Source organism: Ursus arctos, unplaced genomic scaffold, assembly GCF_023065955.2.
Source record: "Ursus arctos isolate Adak ecotype North America unplaced genomic scaffold, UrsArc2.0 scaffold_5, whole genome shotgun sequence".
Classification (NCBI taxonomy): Eukaryota; Metazoa; Chordata; class Mammalia; order Carnivora; family Ursidae; genus Ursus; species Ursus arctos.
This window is the reverse complement of record NW_026623067.1, coordinates 58,160,945-58,175,522: the sequence shown is the minus strand read 5'-3', so window position 1 is coordinate 58,175,522 and position 14,578 is coordinate 58,160,945. Positions and strand designations below refer to the sequence as shown.

The following is a 14,578-nucleotide window of genomic DNA, read 5'->3' as shown; positions in this document are numbered from 1 at the left end:
AATAAAACTGCTAGGTTATGTTTAAGTTTATAAATAAGGATCTTATGGGAGAAAAGCATGTGCACAAGCTCATAGTAGTCTCTTAGAAATTACAGAATAATGGGGTGCCTGGGTGGCTCAGTTGGTTGAATGGTCTGCCTCTGGCTCAGGCAGAGTCACAGGATCCCAGGGTCCCAGAATTGAGCCCCATGTCAGGCTCTCTGCTCAGTGGGGAGCCTGCTTCTCCCTCTCCCTCTGCCTGTCACTCCGCCTGCTTGTGCTCTGTCAAATAAATAAATAAATAAAATCTTTAAAAAAAAAAATTACAGAACATGGAAATCCATATATGCTATGGTCACTAAATTTCACTGCAGTTGTCTGTTTTATTTTCTCTCAATTCTTTGTTATCACCTAGATCTTTTCCCACTAGAAAATAAGAATGGGTTAGGCAAGTGAGCCTCAAAATCTTTTCATCCTAAGTGGACAACAGTGAAAGAAAGATATCTGTCCACTGCTGTCCACTTGTTTCTTATGAGGAAACTGTTTTTGACTCAGGTTTTTTTTTTTTTTTAATTGGAAGCACTTTGTCAAGAATATATCTCTTAGGGGCGCCTGGGTGGCACAGCGGTTTAAGCGTCTGCCTTCGGCTCAGGGCGTGATCCCGGCGTTGTGGGATCGAGCCCCAGATCAGGCTCCTCTGCTATGAGCCTGCTTCTTCCTCTCCCACTCCCCCTGCTTGTGTTCCCTCTCTCGCTGGCTGTCTCTATCTCTGTTGAATAAATAAATAAAATCTTTTAAAAAAAAAAAAAGAATATATCTCTTAGTACACCTGAAACTAACACAAGGTTATATGTCAATTATACCTCAATTTTAAAAGAACTTGAAAAAATGCATCTCATATATGAGTCCATTGCTTTATAGTTATGATTACAGAAAATTGCCAACCCTCATTAAATTAACAGTTTGTATTTCTAGTCTTTTGGTCAATAAAGTCATCACAGAGTCCCAGCTTATATAGTTAATTTGAATAAAGGAAAGTCTGCATTTGTAACTCCATTTAAAATTTCTGCTATAACACTAGTGATCCAATGGGAACTAACATCTTACTTTTGTGAATAAAGTGGTTAATGTCTTATTTGCATATAGTGCAAATCACACCATCTACTTTCAAAATGCTTGTAAGCAGTCTGTCTCAAGTCCTCAAGTAACTATACCCCTGTTTTATTTATTTTTTTGAAGATTTTATTTATTTATTTGACACAGAGGGAGAGAGCACAAGTAGGGGGAGCAGCAGAGGCAGAGGAAGAAGCAGGCTCCTCGCTGAGCAGGGAGCCTGACACGGGACTCGATCCCAGGACCCTGGGATCATGACCTGAGCTGAAGGCAGATGCTGAACCAACTGAGCCACCCAGGTGCCCCTATACCCTCATTTTATAGTTCATGTGATTACTTTATTTAGAAAACATCCTTTGTAACGGTATAAAAGAAAACTTCAACTCAACCCTTATCTAAGTGGTCCAAATGATGTTAATAATCAGGGGAACTAAGAAAAAGCTCCCAACTAGTACAGGACATGTAGACTTTTCATAATCACAAACATGTGAAAAACACAATAAAGCAGATTAGACACTTTTTATATATCATCGCATTTATTCTTGCAACAGTCCTGCAAGGGAGGGGATTTTAGTCCCATTTGACAGAAATGGAAGCTGAGTCCCAGAGTAGCTGGGACTTGCCCAGGATCATACAGCTTATGTTCTTTTCATTATTCTACATTGTTGTGAAACTTAATCTTTAATTCAAAGGACTTGGTTAGATTTTATTTCCGTATTTCTGGTTAGCATCTAATAATAATTATAGATGGTATTTGAACTCACATTGCCAACATAGCACTAGCCAAATATCTTGGTTGTTTTGTGAGAGAACTCACCTTTCTACCTAAGAACACCAGTTTGACTCAGAGAAAGACTGTGGAAAAGTGGGTTTCTGTTGGTATTCGAAATAACACTGCCACCTCGTGGACTAACGGTGAGCTAGAGATGAAACTGAAACTTATTAAGAAACCGCATTAGGACAACCTGGCCTATTAAGTTGTCCTAATACACAGTTTCAATTTCACCTGATTAAAATTCCCAATGGGCAATAAAGACAGCTTCCAGAAATATTCTGAGGTGTAGACATCAGAAAAATAATATAACCATTGTATCTTGTACCCATTGATGACACTGAATGGCACATACATCTACACAGTGATAGAGGAGGCCAGTATAAAAAGGAAAGCAACAGAGCTATATGCACTAAGATAGAGGAAGCTCTAACAGGCAGAAGAGCTAGTAGAGTGCGCTCCTATTTGTGTAGAAGTGAGGGCATGCATGCATGTGTAGAATAGTTGGGGAAGAATATTGTATGGATTGCTTTCCTTACTCTCTGCTCCATGCTCCTTCTAGGTTGCCTTCAGAACTACAGAGCTGCAAAGTTAAAAACCTTATTTCCCAGATTCCTTTGCAGATAGTGCTCTGGATGCAAAATTGAGTTCCACCAATCAGATATACTCACACATGGTTTGGAAGGTAGGAGTGAGGGGAAGGCCAGCTTCTTGTGTTACTGTTAGCAACTTCCTCTCCAGTTTGCCCGGGTGCTACTGACGTTCCCACACCCTATCAGTGCGGCAGGTGATCCTTGATGTTGATTATGGGTCACTCTCCCTCACCACTCCCCAGGAAAGCCTCAGCTTTGACTTTCATGCCATCTGACTGCATATGTAATACTCCACCTGGTTGGTCACCACTGATCACTGGCCACTCCCCATGATTTCTTGAACATTCTAGCTCCTGGCTTGCTGTCACCCTCTCCAACACTCCTCCTGTCATAATTCTTGACTCTCACCAGCTCCTTCCATGTGTCTCATTAACTCTAGCACACAAACTGTAACGCTTCACACAAACCAACAGTCCATTGATCCAGCTATGTGTTCACTGTCCTCACTCCCACATTATCTTATTTCCTTACTCCAACTAATGCAGTTCCTTAATCCCAGCTTGGATTCATAGTCCATCATAACCATACCGCATAAATCTCAACAACTACCTTGTCTCTTTCTCGATTATTTTGCATTCACCAACAAAAACTCCAATGCTGGTTACGTCTGTGTCTCAAGGTATCCCACATCTACACCCTCTTAGCCAAATGTAAATAAACAGAAACACACAATCATACTGATAGGCCTCGCTTCAAATCCATGACATTAATTTCAGGTGGGCCCTTAGTGCTGCTGGTAATCCTACTTCATTCTCTAGCTCATCTTCTCCCCAAAATAATAGCTAACGACAGAAATATTCTAGATACTTTAATTCTCACAGCCACACAATGTGATTTTGTCTGATGAACAGATGAAGAAAAGTAAACACAAAATGATAAAATAACTTGTTCAAAGACACACAGATAGTGGCTAAGATTCAAACCCAGGCAGATGGCTCCAAAGTCTGAGCTCTTGACCTTTCTAGGAGTGTATCATGCCTTCTGTTCTCTCACTTCCAATACCTCTAACCTCCTCCTCCAGCCTCAGTTTTAGTTGGTTATTTTGTTTCCAATAAAGGTACCCGGTAAAGAACTTCCACAAGCCCTAACCATCACATCTACGCACCTCATTGCATCTGTGCCCATATATTTTGCCTTCCCTCTTGAACCATGCCGGAACTATTCATTCTCCTATCTAAGCCAACACTTCCATTTGGGCACTCGACCCCAAATCCCCTCCCAAAAACATTGCCCCAGCAACTAGCCTCCCTCTCTCCTATGTCACTATTTTCCCCATCTGCAGGATTATCCCCATCAGCATATGTTCTGTAATTTTTTCCAGTTTAAATCTCAAAAGAATTACAAACCTCAAAACATTTATGTTAAATGAAAGCCAGCCCCCCAATCCTAAATTTTGTATGATTCCATTTGTATAAAATTGTAGCAAATGCAAACCAATCCGCAAATCTATAGTGGCACAGAGAGTAAATCAGTGGTTGCCTAAGTGGGTGGGGCCTAGCTAGGGAGGGTTTACAGAAGGGCAGGAAATTTTTTCGTGGGATACACTCAATATCTTGCTTGCAGTGATGGTCTCATGGGTACATGTCAAAACATAAAACTGAACTTCTAAAATGAGCAATTTATAGCAAACCAATTATACCTTATTAAAGTTATTTTTTTAGAACACTGTCTTGACCCCATATCCCATCAGCCATTGCCCCAGCTTTTTTGTTTCCCTTTATGGTAAAGCTCCCTCAAAGGGCTGCCAAACACACCCACCTCATTTCCATCCCATTCCTCCTGACTTTCTTACTCTTCTTTTCCTTGCTCCATGTCAGTTAAACCAGCCACCTTGCTATTCTGAACTCAAAAGGCATGCTTCTGGGGCACCTGGATGGCTCAGTCGTTAAGTGTCTGCCTTCGGCTCAGGGCGTGATCCTGGCGTTATGGGATCGAGCCCCACATCAGGCTCTTCTGCTATGAGCTTGCTTCTTCCTCTCCCCCTCCCCCTGCTTGTATTCCCTCTCTCTCTGGCTGTCTCTCTCTGTCAAATAAATAAATAAAATCTTAAAAAAAAAAAAAAAAGGCATGCTTCTGCCTCAGGGTCTTTCCACTCCATCCCCTAAATATCAATAAGCATCTCTCTTCCTTTCCTTAAGGTCTTTGCCCAATTGTAGGCCCCGTGAGGCCCTCCCTCACTTCTTTATTTAAAACTGCAACCCACCTACTCACCCCCAACAAACACATTGTTTCCTATCTCCCTCTGCCTGATTTTTCTCTATATCATTTATCACCATCTGACCCGCAATAAATTTTACTTGTTTACTGAACATCTACCTCTCCCAAGAAGAGCATTAGTTCCAAGAGAACAGGAATTTTGTCTATGTTGTTCATTGCAATATCCCCAATTCCCTGACCTCTAATGTGTGCATCTCAATAAATATCAGGATTAGTGAATTAGTGTCTTTGGAGCTATTTGGTTGTGAATAAAGGAAACCACTCACACTCATCAAAGCAAAAAGAATTTTATTAGGATTCCAAAGAATCTCATGGACCCCAGAGGGAACCCCTAAGGTACAACCAGAAGGGAACCAGAGCTGCTGCAAACTATGATGGTTTCTCTCTTCTCTAGCCTCACTTGTTGAGGCAAGATGGCCTTGTCTTGCTTATTTTCTCTGAACTTAGGTTTTGTTTTGATTTGTTTTGAAGATTTTGTTCATTTATTTGAGAGAGTGAGAGAGAGAGAGAGCATGAGTGGGGAAACAAGGGAGCCGGGCTGGACAGAGGGAGAGGGAGAGGCAGACTCCCCACCGAGCAGGGAGCCTGATGCGGCCCTCAATCCTGGGACCCTGAGATCATGACCCGAGAGACACCCAAACAACTGAGCCACCCAGGCACCCCTGGACTTACGTTTCCTTCTCCTTTCTCTCTACAGCTTTCTCTGCTGATAATCCAAAAAGCAGAATCCCACATTTTCCTAGATCAAGCATTTGATTATAATTCCCAATTACATCTCCCGGCTTAGACAGGGCTTGAGCCAGATATACCATCCCTGGGCTAGTTCACTATGGTCAGGGGAAAGAGGCGTGTTGTCTAGTCACCAATAAGTGTCTTTTCATGCCTGAGGAGAACATTTTGTTTGTAGGAAAGACAAGTTACTTATTAAGCATTTGAAAACTTTCTTTAAGGCTTTAGGTTTAACTTACAAATATTCCAACCATAAAACTAATACATTTTAATAATCACTTTCAAGGGGGCCTTTAATTCATGTTGATAGAGATTTAAGTTAAAAACACTAAAATTTCTTTAAACAAACCCATTTACAACCCAAATTCCTTTAAACAACAGCATTTATACACTTAAAATATTTTTCTTCTAAATAGCACTTCAAATGCTTGATCCAACAATCAAAACCTTCCCAAGTACTTAACTCTTATAAATATACTAAATGTACATGGAGTTTCTAAATTCTCTGGAACATGTAAATATTTCTGCAGTCTTGACTAGTAACATTTTAAAATACTTTTCAACTAAAATTCAGAAGTTGTAAAATCTGTTAGCCATTTTAAATTAGAATCCAAAGACCAATGCTACATACCGTTAATATGCCTAATATGCTAATTGTGTTTAAATACTTTAAATAACAAATACTAGTTTGTCCCAATGAATATAAAAACTATTTCTGAAATTACCATAAAGTATCGATGGCTATGGGAGTTGCAGAACCTTTCTGAAAATTCGTCTTCATTCTAGATTTCATCCAAGAACTGCAGCACTTAATTAAGTCCTATTAAAGGGAAGTACTAGGTTTGGCCCCAGAGGGCAGGCCGGTCCCAGTGCCAGGATGATGAGGAACTCCCAAGCTTGGGCAATTCAAGAGTGGGCTAACCACTGTAGTTAATTCAGCATTAAATGAGAACACCAACACTGGATGGCTGTGATGAGAATCAAATAAAATTAAGGGAAAACCCTTGTCACATGTTACACACTTAATGGCAGCTAGTTTTAGAATTTCAACTTCTAGTTTTTACTAGTATACAAATTACCAGCATTCTTATGAAGTTAAATATTTTTAAAGCTTTTAAATACAAAATTTATTTAAATAAATTAACACTTTCAACATGACGCAGCTTATGACCTTGTCTAATCTCATAACTACTCAGAGAAGCAAACTCCTGGTTCCTTATAAGCCACTGTGCTGTAGGACTGCACATCAATTCATGAAAGGGAAACTAGACCCTATTTTTTAGTACATGCCCTTTCCAGACCAGAGAAATATTTTTTTCTGCCTTAAAAAAAATCTGAATTCACAGAACTAAATTTTAAGAGGAGACTCTCATTATAGGATCTTCCTTTAAGGGATCTTCTAACACAAGGAATGTTTCCTTACAGATAATTAACTACTTGAGGTGGAACAGGAATTGGGAGAAGGTGGGAGAGGTAGCAAGCGTGAAATCAGTGACCTAATACTCAGTAGCCACCAGGAATTCATTTATCTCAGAAAGCCAAGAAGAAAATAAAAATATCTTTATAAAAAATGTGACTTACATTGTCCTTAAAAAACAATAACAACAACAAAAAACTATTTTCCAAACCAAGCTACTCTAGCTTCAAGTTCTAAACACAAGATGATTGTGGAGATTAGAGAAACAAAATATACATACAGATTACAGAAAATGGTTTTCAGAAGGGTCAGGAGCTATAAAATAAGCTCCAAACATATGTATACAAGGTGGAAAGGCTATTTATTATGAGAAAAATGGCAAATTTTATCACTCCTCTGACCTGAAGCAAACTCCTCTGACCTTGAAAACTAGGTAGAAAAGCTGCATCTCGAGAAGGAAAAAGAACATCCAATAAGATCTATCTGTAGGCCTTGTTCTGATGAGGACCGGTCAAGATTAAAGGAATGAAAAAAAATCTGGAATGGAAAGCACAATTTTTAGGTATCAAATCTGCCTCATCACACTCTTTGAATACATGTCTAACTAGTTCAGAGTTAAACTGTTCAAAGCTGGCCATAGGCTTGTCATATTTGGAGCAGATGCAGTCCCATTACCAGAGGAGGCAGAACACGTGACCTGGATAAATGGTAATATTAAGGAGAGGGAGGCAAGATCAGCAAGGGCCTGGAAATCCCACAGTGATTTGAGTGAAGAGAGAATTTATTTGCTGTTGCCACTTCTTTTGTTGTTGTTCTTCTTCTTCCAGAAGAAAAGTAAAAAATAAAGCCCTGTCCCTTTGGCAGGATTCCCAGTTGAAACCCATTCCAGAGTTCTGAATGCCTACCCAAATGCTGATACAGAACTTTGCTGTATTAAAATTAATATCACTTTGTCCAAGGTGGACAATATACTATGACCAAGACAACTGAGATCTTCTAGCAGAAGATACCATGAAATAATTCAAAGTATTACATGGAAAACCATGTCTTAAAACAGGTACTTATTTTCCAATTCTAGATATTCCAGTCTCTTCCATAAAACTGTTTCTGTAAATAGTTGTTTTTTAATGTATCAGAGAGATTCTCTTTCCAATAGTTAATAGAATCAAATCTATTTCAAGTTAGTTGTTCTTACAGGTCTCATTAAGCAGACACTAAGATTCCATCTTCTTGTTCTCTAGAAATCCATCAGATGTATGCTGCAGCACAGAAGTGCTTTCTTTCCTTGTCATAGTAGCAAAAAGCATATCCATCATCCCCAAAGTTTCTAGTAGTTCTCTTTGGTAATCAATCTCTTTTTCTACAAGTCCTTGAAGTAACAAAAACTTTTTATCAACTACAGGTGACTGACCAATCACAGGAAGATAGATGTCTAGAAAGAGAGAAAACACATTAACTAGAAGTATCTTTCTAAACAATAAATGAACAGCAGTAGTTAAGTATAAAAATACTGACTATAAACACAATGAAAAATCTGTACTTATTTTACAATTTAGAATTTACAAAAAACAAACAATCCATCTGAATAAATGTATTTCAAAAAGAAATAGTGTGGGGTTTCTGACCTACTTTCATTTTCCCCTTAAAAAATAGCCACGGTCATTGCAGATGTCTAGGCAAAAGCTGTTTAATTACAACTCTAATCTCAACAATTCAGAGGCAAACTACTGTAAACGTTTTACTTCCCTTAAAATGCACTGATTTATGTGGTTGTTTGTTTTCTTCATGACAATCGCTACTGGAGAACTGATTAAAAACAAAGTATTGTGATCTATTTGATTTCATTATTTGACATCTCTATTGGGTGAGCACGCTTGGATTTTTCAAGTTTTTTTTATTTTAGATTTTATTTATTGAGAGAGAGAGAGTACAAGCAGGGGGAGCGGCAGGGAGAGGGAGAAGCAGGTTCCCTGCTGAGCAGGGAGACCGATGAGGAGCTCGATCCCAATCATGACCCAAGCCGAAGGCAGACATTTGACTGAGCCACCCAGGTGCCCCAGTTTTGTTTACGATTTCATTTATTTATTTCAGAGAGAGCAAGCAAGCAAGAGAGTACCAGTGGGGTGGGAGGAGAGGCAGAGAGAGGGAGTAGCAGACTCCCCACTGAGCAGGGAGCCTGACACGGGGCTCGATCACAGGACCCCAGGATCATGACCTGAGCTGAAGGCAGACTCATTTTTTTTTTCAAGATTTTATTTATTTATTTGACAGAGAGATAGCCAGCGAGAGAGGGAACACAGCAGGGGAGTGGGAGAGGAAGAAGCAGGCTCCCAGCACAGGAGCCCAATGTGGGACTCGATCCTGGAATGCCGGGATCATGCCCTGAGCCGAAGGCAGACGCCTAACGACTGCGCCACCCAGGCACCCCTGAAGGCAGACTCTTAATCGACTGAACCACCCAGGCGCCCCAGATGCCTCAAGTTTTTTGTTTTTTTTTTAAGATTTTATTTATTTATTTGACAGAGAGACAGCCAGCGAGAGAGGGAACACAAGCAGGGAGAGTGGGAGAGGAAGAAGCAGGCTCCTAGTGGAGGAGCCTGATGTGGGGCTCGATCCCAGAATGCCGGGATCACGCCCTGAGCCGAAGGCAGACGCTTAACGACTGCACCACCCAGGCGCCCCCAGATGCCTCAAGTTTTAACAACTACTTACCAATAATTATTTCAGCAGCATTGATCAAAACAGGGGCAAATCTTGGCTGAGAGAGATTCCTACAAAGCAGAAATTGTTTACTGAAACTTGACAACTTTAAAAAAAAAATCCTTAAAATAGATTTACTGAATTGTTCCATCAGTTTTCTACAAAGGTCAATCTAAAAGTAAATATCTCTCATTTGAGATAAAGAAGAGCTCAGATGCAAAATATATGTTTCATAGACATAAAACATACCGTATCAAAAAATTAAGAACACGACTGATTTCCTTCTCATCCCGACCTGCAAGGGCATTTGCAAGGACTCCTCTTCGATTCAGCTCCTTTATGATGGAAACTGTAATCTCGGGTGTCTTTATTGTACAACTGGGCTAGAAAAATTTTCAGAGTCAACATGAGCAGATAAGACAGCACAGGAAAAAAATCGTAGTCTTGGAACTCACTAACGATTACCAAATTTAAATAGGTTTATATCTTTACAGTTTTGAGTCACAGTAATGTGCACAAGGTAAATAATAAAATGATTCTTTTAAAAAATATGCCCCTTGTAGGTTCATCAACTATAACAAATGTACCACCGTGGAGGGGGTGTTGATAATAGGAGAGGCTATGCATGTCTGGGGGCAGGGAGTCTATGGGAAATCTCTGTACCTTTCCCTGCTGTAAAGCTAACGCTGCTCTAAACAATTAGTCTTAATTAAACCACACACACACACACACACACACACACACAGTCACAGAGAGCGCATACTGTACATATGTATATATGCTCCTCGCTCACCTCAAGGACTCTGTCAAGTGCCTTAGAGACCCGGAAATTTTTCAGATCCCTGTCATACAATTCTAGGTGTTTCTTTGATGGCCTGTTGATCAAAATGTCATCCTGTATGACAAAGTAAATTTATAAAGAAAAATCAGCACCATACAGAGTTTCATTCAAAATGAATTTTTTCATTGTGGTATTTTTTTATACCAGGGTGACCCTGAACTATATAATAAATAATGGGCATATGCCCAGAATGCAGACTAATTGAAAATTAAATAATTTGCTACATCAATGTGTTCTTATTCTCCTATGATTTAATTTAGAACAGATACATAACATCTCACTCCGGGCAAACATTACTCATTTCAATTCTCCTCACATGGCAGGCAGTATGACTTAGTAGGAAGAGAAAACAAAGACAGGAGAAACAGATCTAGTCCTAACGACTCTGGTCACCAGTAATGAGATCCTAGATAGACCAGAACTTATTTGCATCTCCCTCTTCTCAGATGCCCAAAGCGGACATAACTGGCTCTACCACTGTTCACGGTTATTTAGGAGATCAAATCAGATAGTGTGTCAAAGACATTGTTTTGAATATGGTAAAATACTATAACATTGTTATGATTCAGGGTGCTAAAGTAGTCCTTATTCCCCATTACTTATTAATAACATCCCCAATCTAGCAATCTGCAGAGAGAATTAATGTAGAGAAAAGCAAAATAAAGTTAAATCCCATGTGAACTACACTTTCCAGTGGCTGGAGTTGGCTATTCTAATGAACTACACTTTCTAAAAAAAAATGTAAGAAATATGCCAATACCCGTTGTTTCATGTAATTTTTTCCCTTAATAAAAGTTCGATATGCAGGCCTTCTTCTCCTGGGAAGAGAATCCTTCTTTGCTTCAGATTTCCGATGTTTAACACTCAGTATTCCATTGGTCATTCCTACAACTATTGTCTCATCTTCATGCTAAGAGCAATTAAAAAAATAAGTTAGTCTATTCCTAACCCATATCTTAGTTTTCCTTTAAAGCACCATTTATAACGTGTTTTCTGCTTATCCATACTTTCACCAAGAGTTCCAATCAGATATAGCTAGTCTGCCTAACAATGATCCATGCAAAAAGTTAGACAAATCATTTTTTCCTCCAGGATACTATTATATTGACAGAACATGTTATACCTGGTGTAAATTATCACTGGCAGTTGTATAACACATCTTGGAAAACTTCTAAAATAATTTATTTTCCTGCAACCTCTTATTAGAAAAAGGATTGTGTAATTATAAAAAAAAAAAAGAAAAAAGAAAAAGGATTGTGTGACAGCATGACTTTCCACAATCTTGCCAAGAAAATATTCTGTAATAAGCTTTTCCTCTTCTAATTCAGATTTTTATATGAGGTATTCAAATGTCCTCTTTTTCAACAGCTAAAGCAACTTGACAGCGGACATTCCCAGATCCTGCCCTTAGTGTTAACAATGCCTATAGCTGTACTTGGTTTGAGCCTATACAGTGAGCAAGACCTAAATCTCAATTCATACTAAATTACTGGGACAAGTCATATAATAAAAATTGTCTTAACTATCTAATATGACAAGAAGAAAATAAGATTTACTCAAATACAAAGATAAACCCTAAAATTCCATTTTAACAGACAAGGTTAGTGAAAGTTTTAAGAAGAACTAAAAGTACTTACTGCAAGTGCGAGACTCAAAATTGATGCTGCATAATCAAAACTGTGGACTACTTTATAGGAAGTTGTACTATATACTTTCACCTTCCTAATAAAAAAGAAAGCTTTGTTATAAATCACCTAGGAAATGAGTATAAAATGCAAGTTTCCTATTTTTTTGTTAGAAATTCAACGTATAAATGTTAAAATTTACACAGCAATGAAGAAAAATAATGATTAATAATATTAATTACAAACTAATTCATCACTGAATCTCTTTTAAAAATGAACGGTTTATTAGCAGTAGCCAGGTTTCTATAAAGACTTGACAAGCCACCAGAAGGACAGACCATGAACCACTGTCACCTGAGGATGAAACCTGAGAGTAAAAGAAAGGCTTCAGAGCACACTGGGACTCAGAAGCGCAGGGTTTCTCAACATCAATGTGATTAACACTACGGGCCAGATATTTCTCTGCTGTGGAGGCTGTTCCGTGCATGGGAGGCTTTTGGGCAGCATCCGTGACCACTACTCACTGTATGCCAGCAGCACTCCACCCCCAACTTGTGACAACAACCAAAATGTCTCCAGATATTGCCCCATGTCCTCTTGGAGAGAAAACCTACTCTGGGTTGACAACTACTGGCAAGCCAACTCGCATTTAATTTTTGAGAGAAGCATCTAAAACTGGAGCCCCAAACTGTCTAGTAACAGCACTTCGGAGAATCTGCTACATGTTTATATAATAAATTCCTCTGTGTTAAAAATGCATTCTAGCTTTAAAATATGTATACTTTTTAATAAACATACTGAAAAACCAGGGCTTTCCATAACAATGAAAATAGGAAATATGAAACTAAAATGACCAAAACCAAATGAATACATATACTAGAACTGTGCCACAGTTCTAGCCACATGCTACTGAGCACTTGAAATGTGGCCAGTGAAAATGAAGAACCACATTTTTAATTTTACTTGATTTTAATAAACCTAAATTTTAAAAACTGCGGTAGTATAAAAATATTTTTCTGTTATACACAACTATATTCCACTTTAATCACTATAAAATATTATTACTGTGAAAGGGCATGTATTGGATGCTTAACTTGTCTCTAGTCTCTCAATACTTTTTACATTGATTACATATTGAAATAATATTTCAGATACACTGAACTAAATAAACATATTACTAATTTTACCTAGTTCTTTTTGCCTTTTTAATGTGGCTACTAACATTTAAAATTACACATGTAGCCCACATCATATTTCTACTGGACAGCACTATTCTAGAAAATTAACTAATAGAATACTAATACCTATTTAAAATACTAATATTTGAATCACATAAATGTATAGAAGTTTTCACATGAAGTTTTAAATTTTGAAGAATATAAGCTATAACATATACATACACTCATTATAAATATTTTTAAATATACAAATATACAATAAGGATTTTTAAAGAAACCACGGAATAACATAGACTATTTTAAAAGATTAATGTTCAAATGGTTCAATAAAATTCCTTAAGTATATAAGTTAAAGCACTAACTTACGTCATGAGAAAAAAAGTTTGCTGTATGTGAATAAAAGGCCAAAACTATTTTCAACTGAAAAAACTTTTCTTCACAGAAATCATTTGATAGACCATTTACTTTAACACAAATACTTCAGAAATAACTCATTTCCTTGAGCAGTAAATACCTATACACTAGTAATAATAAAGAAAGAAAATTAAAATGCTAACCTATCCAGTGACCCAGAAAGTAACCTCTGTCCAGAGCTGCTCAGATATAAACACGTCACAGTTTTATGATGATTTTTCAAAGACACCAGCAACTGTCCTCCTTTCAGCATGTCCCAGATTTTAACATAACGGCCTCCTACAAAAAGAAATAATCATTAGTTTGAAATTCTGCCTAAACATTCAATATTTTAAAGATTTGAAAAGCATTCTTCACTGGACACTGCACAGCATGGAGGTGAAGTGAGGGGTCCCAGACCAAAACTGCCTGGTTTCAATGCTGGCTCTATCACTTACTGAGTTTGTAACACAATAATAATAATAGTTCCTACTTCAAAGAACTGTTTTGGTGATTAGATAATTGCCTATTTGTAAAGTTCACAGAACTGCCTAGCAAAATAAAAATTATAACCAAAAAAGATTAAGAAAATTGTAATAGGGGCGCCTGGGTGGCACAACGGTTAAGCGTCTGCCTTCGGCTCAGGGCGTGATCCTGGCGTTATGGGATCGAGCCCCACATCAGGCTCCTCCGCTATGAGCCTGCTTCTTCCTCTCCCACTCCCCCTGCTTGTGTTCCCTCTCTCGCTGGCTGTCTCTATCTCTGTCGAATAAATAAATAAAATCTTTAAAAAAAAAAAAAAGAAAATCGTAATAAAATCACCCTGTAAAAGAAATTTTATGTCACTATTTTCTAAACATTTATTTTTTTTTCTAAACATTTTGTGAATCCCAACAAAACTGAAAAACTTCCCTATAACTTTTACTCCAAGAGTTCGAAGCATCCTTAAAGGCAATTTAAT

General features: G+C 38.2%; 1 protein-coding gene across 2 annotated transcripts in view; it reads right to left on the bottom strand.

The window, feature by feature from the left end:
* Positions 1-5,005: 5,005 nt before the first annotated feature.
* UTP15 (UTP15 small subunit processome component) overlaps positions 5,006-14,578 on the bottom strand; it is an 18,129-nt gene continuing 8,556 nt past the window's right edge. For both annotated transcript variants that reach the window (XM_026498796.4, XM_044384127.3), the window contains 7 exons: positions 13,782-13,917; positions 12,059-12,143; positions 11,182-11,331; positions 10,374-10,475; positions 9,830-9,963; positions 9,593-9,651; positions 5,006-8,312 (listed from right to left, as the gene is read on the bottom strand). In XM_026498796.4, coding sequence (XP_026354581.1) covers positions 8,095-8,312; positions 9,593-9,651; positions 9,830-9,963; positions 10,374-10,475; positions 11,182-11,331; positions 12,059-12,143; positions 13,782-13,917 — 884 coding nt within the window. In that variant the 3' untranslated portion in view covers positions 5,006-8,094. The remainder of the gene's footprint in view (positions 8,313-9,592; positions 9,652-9,829; positions 9,964-10,373; positions 10,476-11,181; positions 11,332-12,058; positions 12,144-13,781; positions 13,918-14,578) is intronic.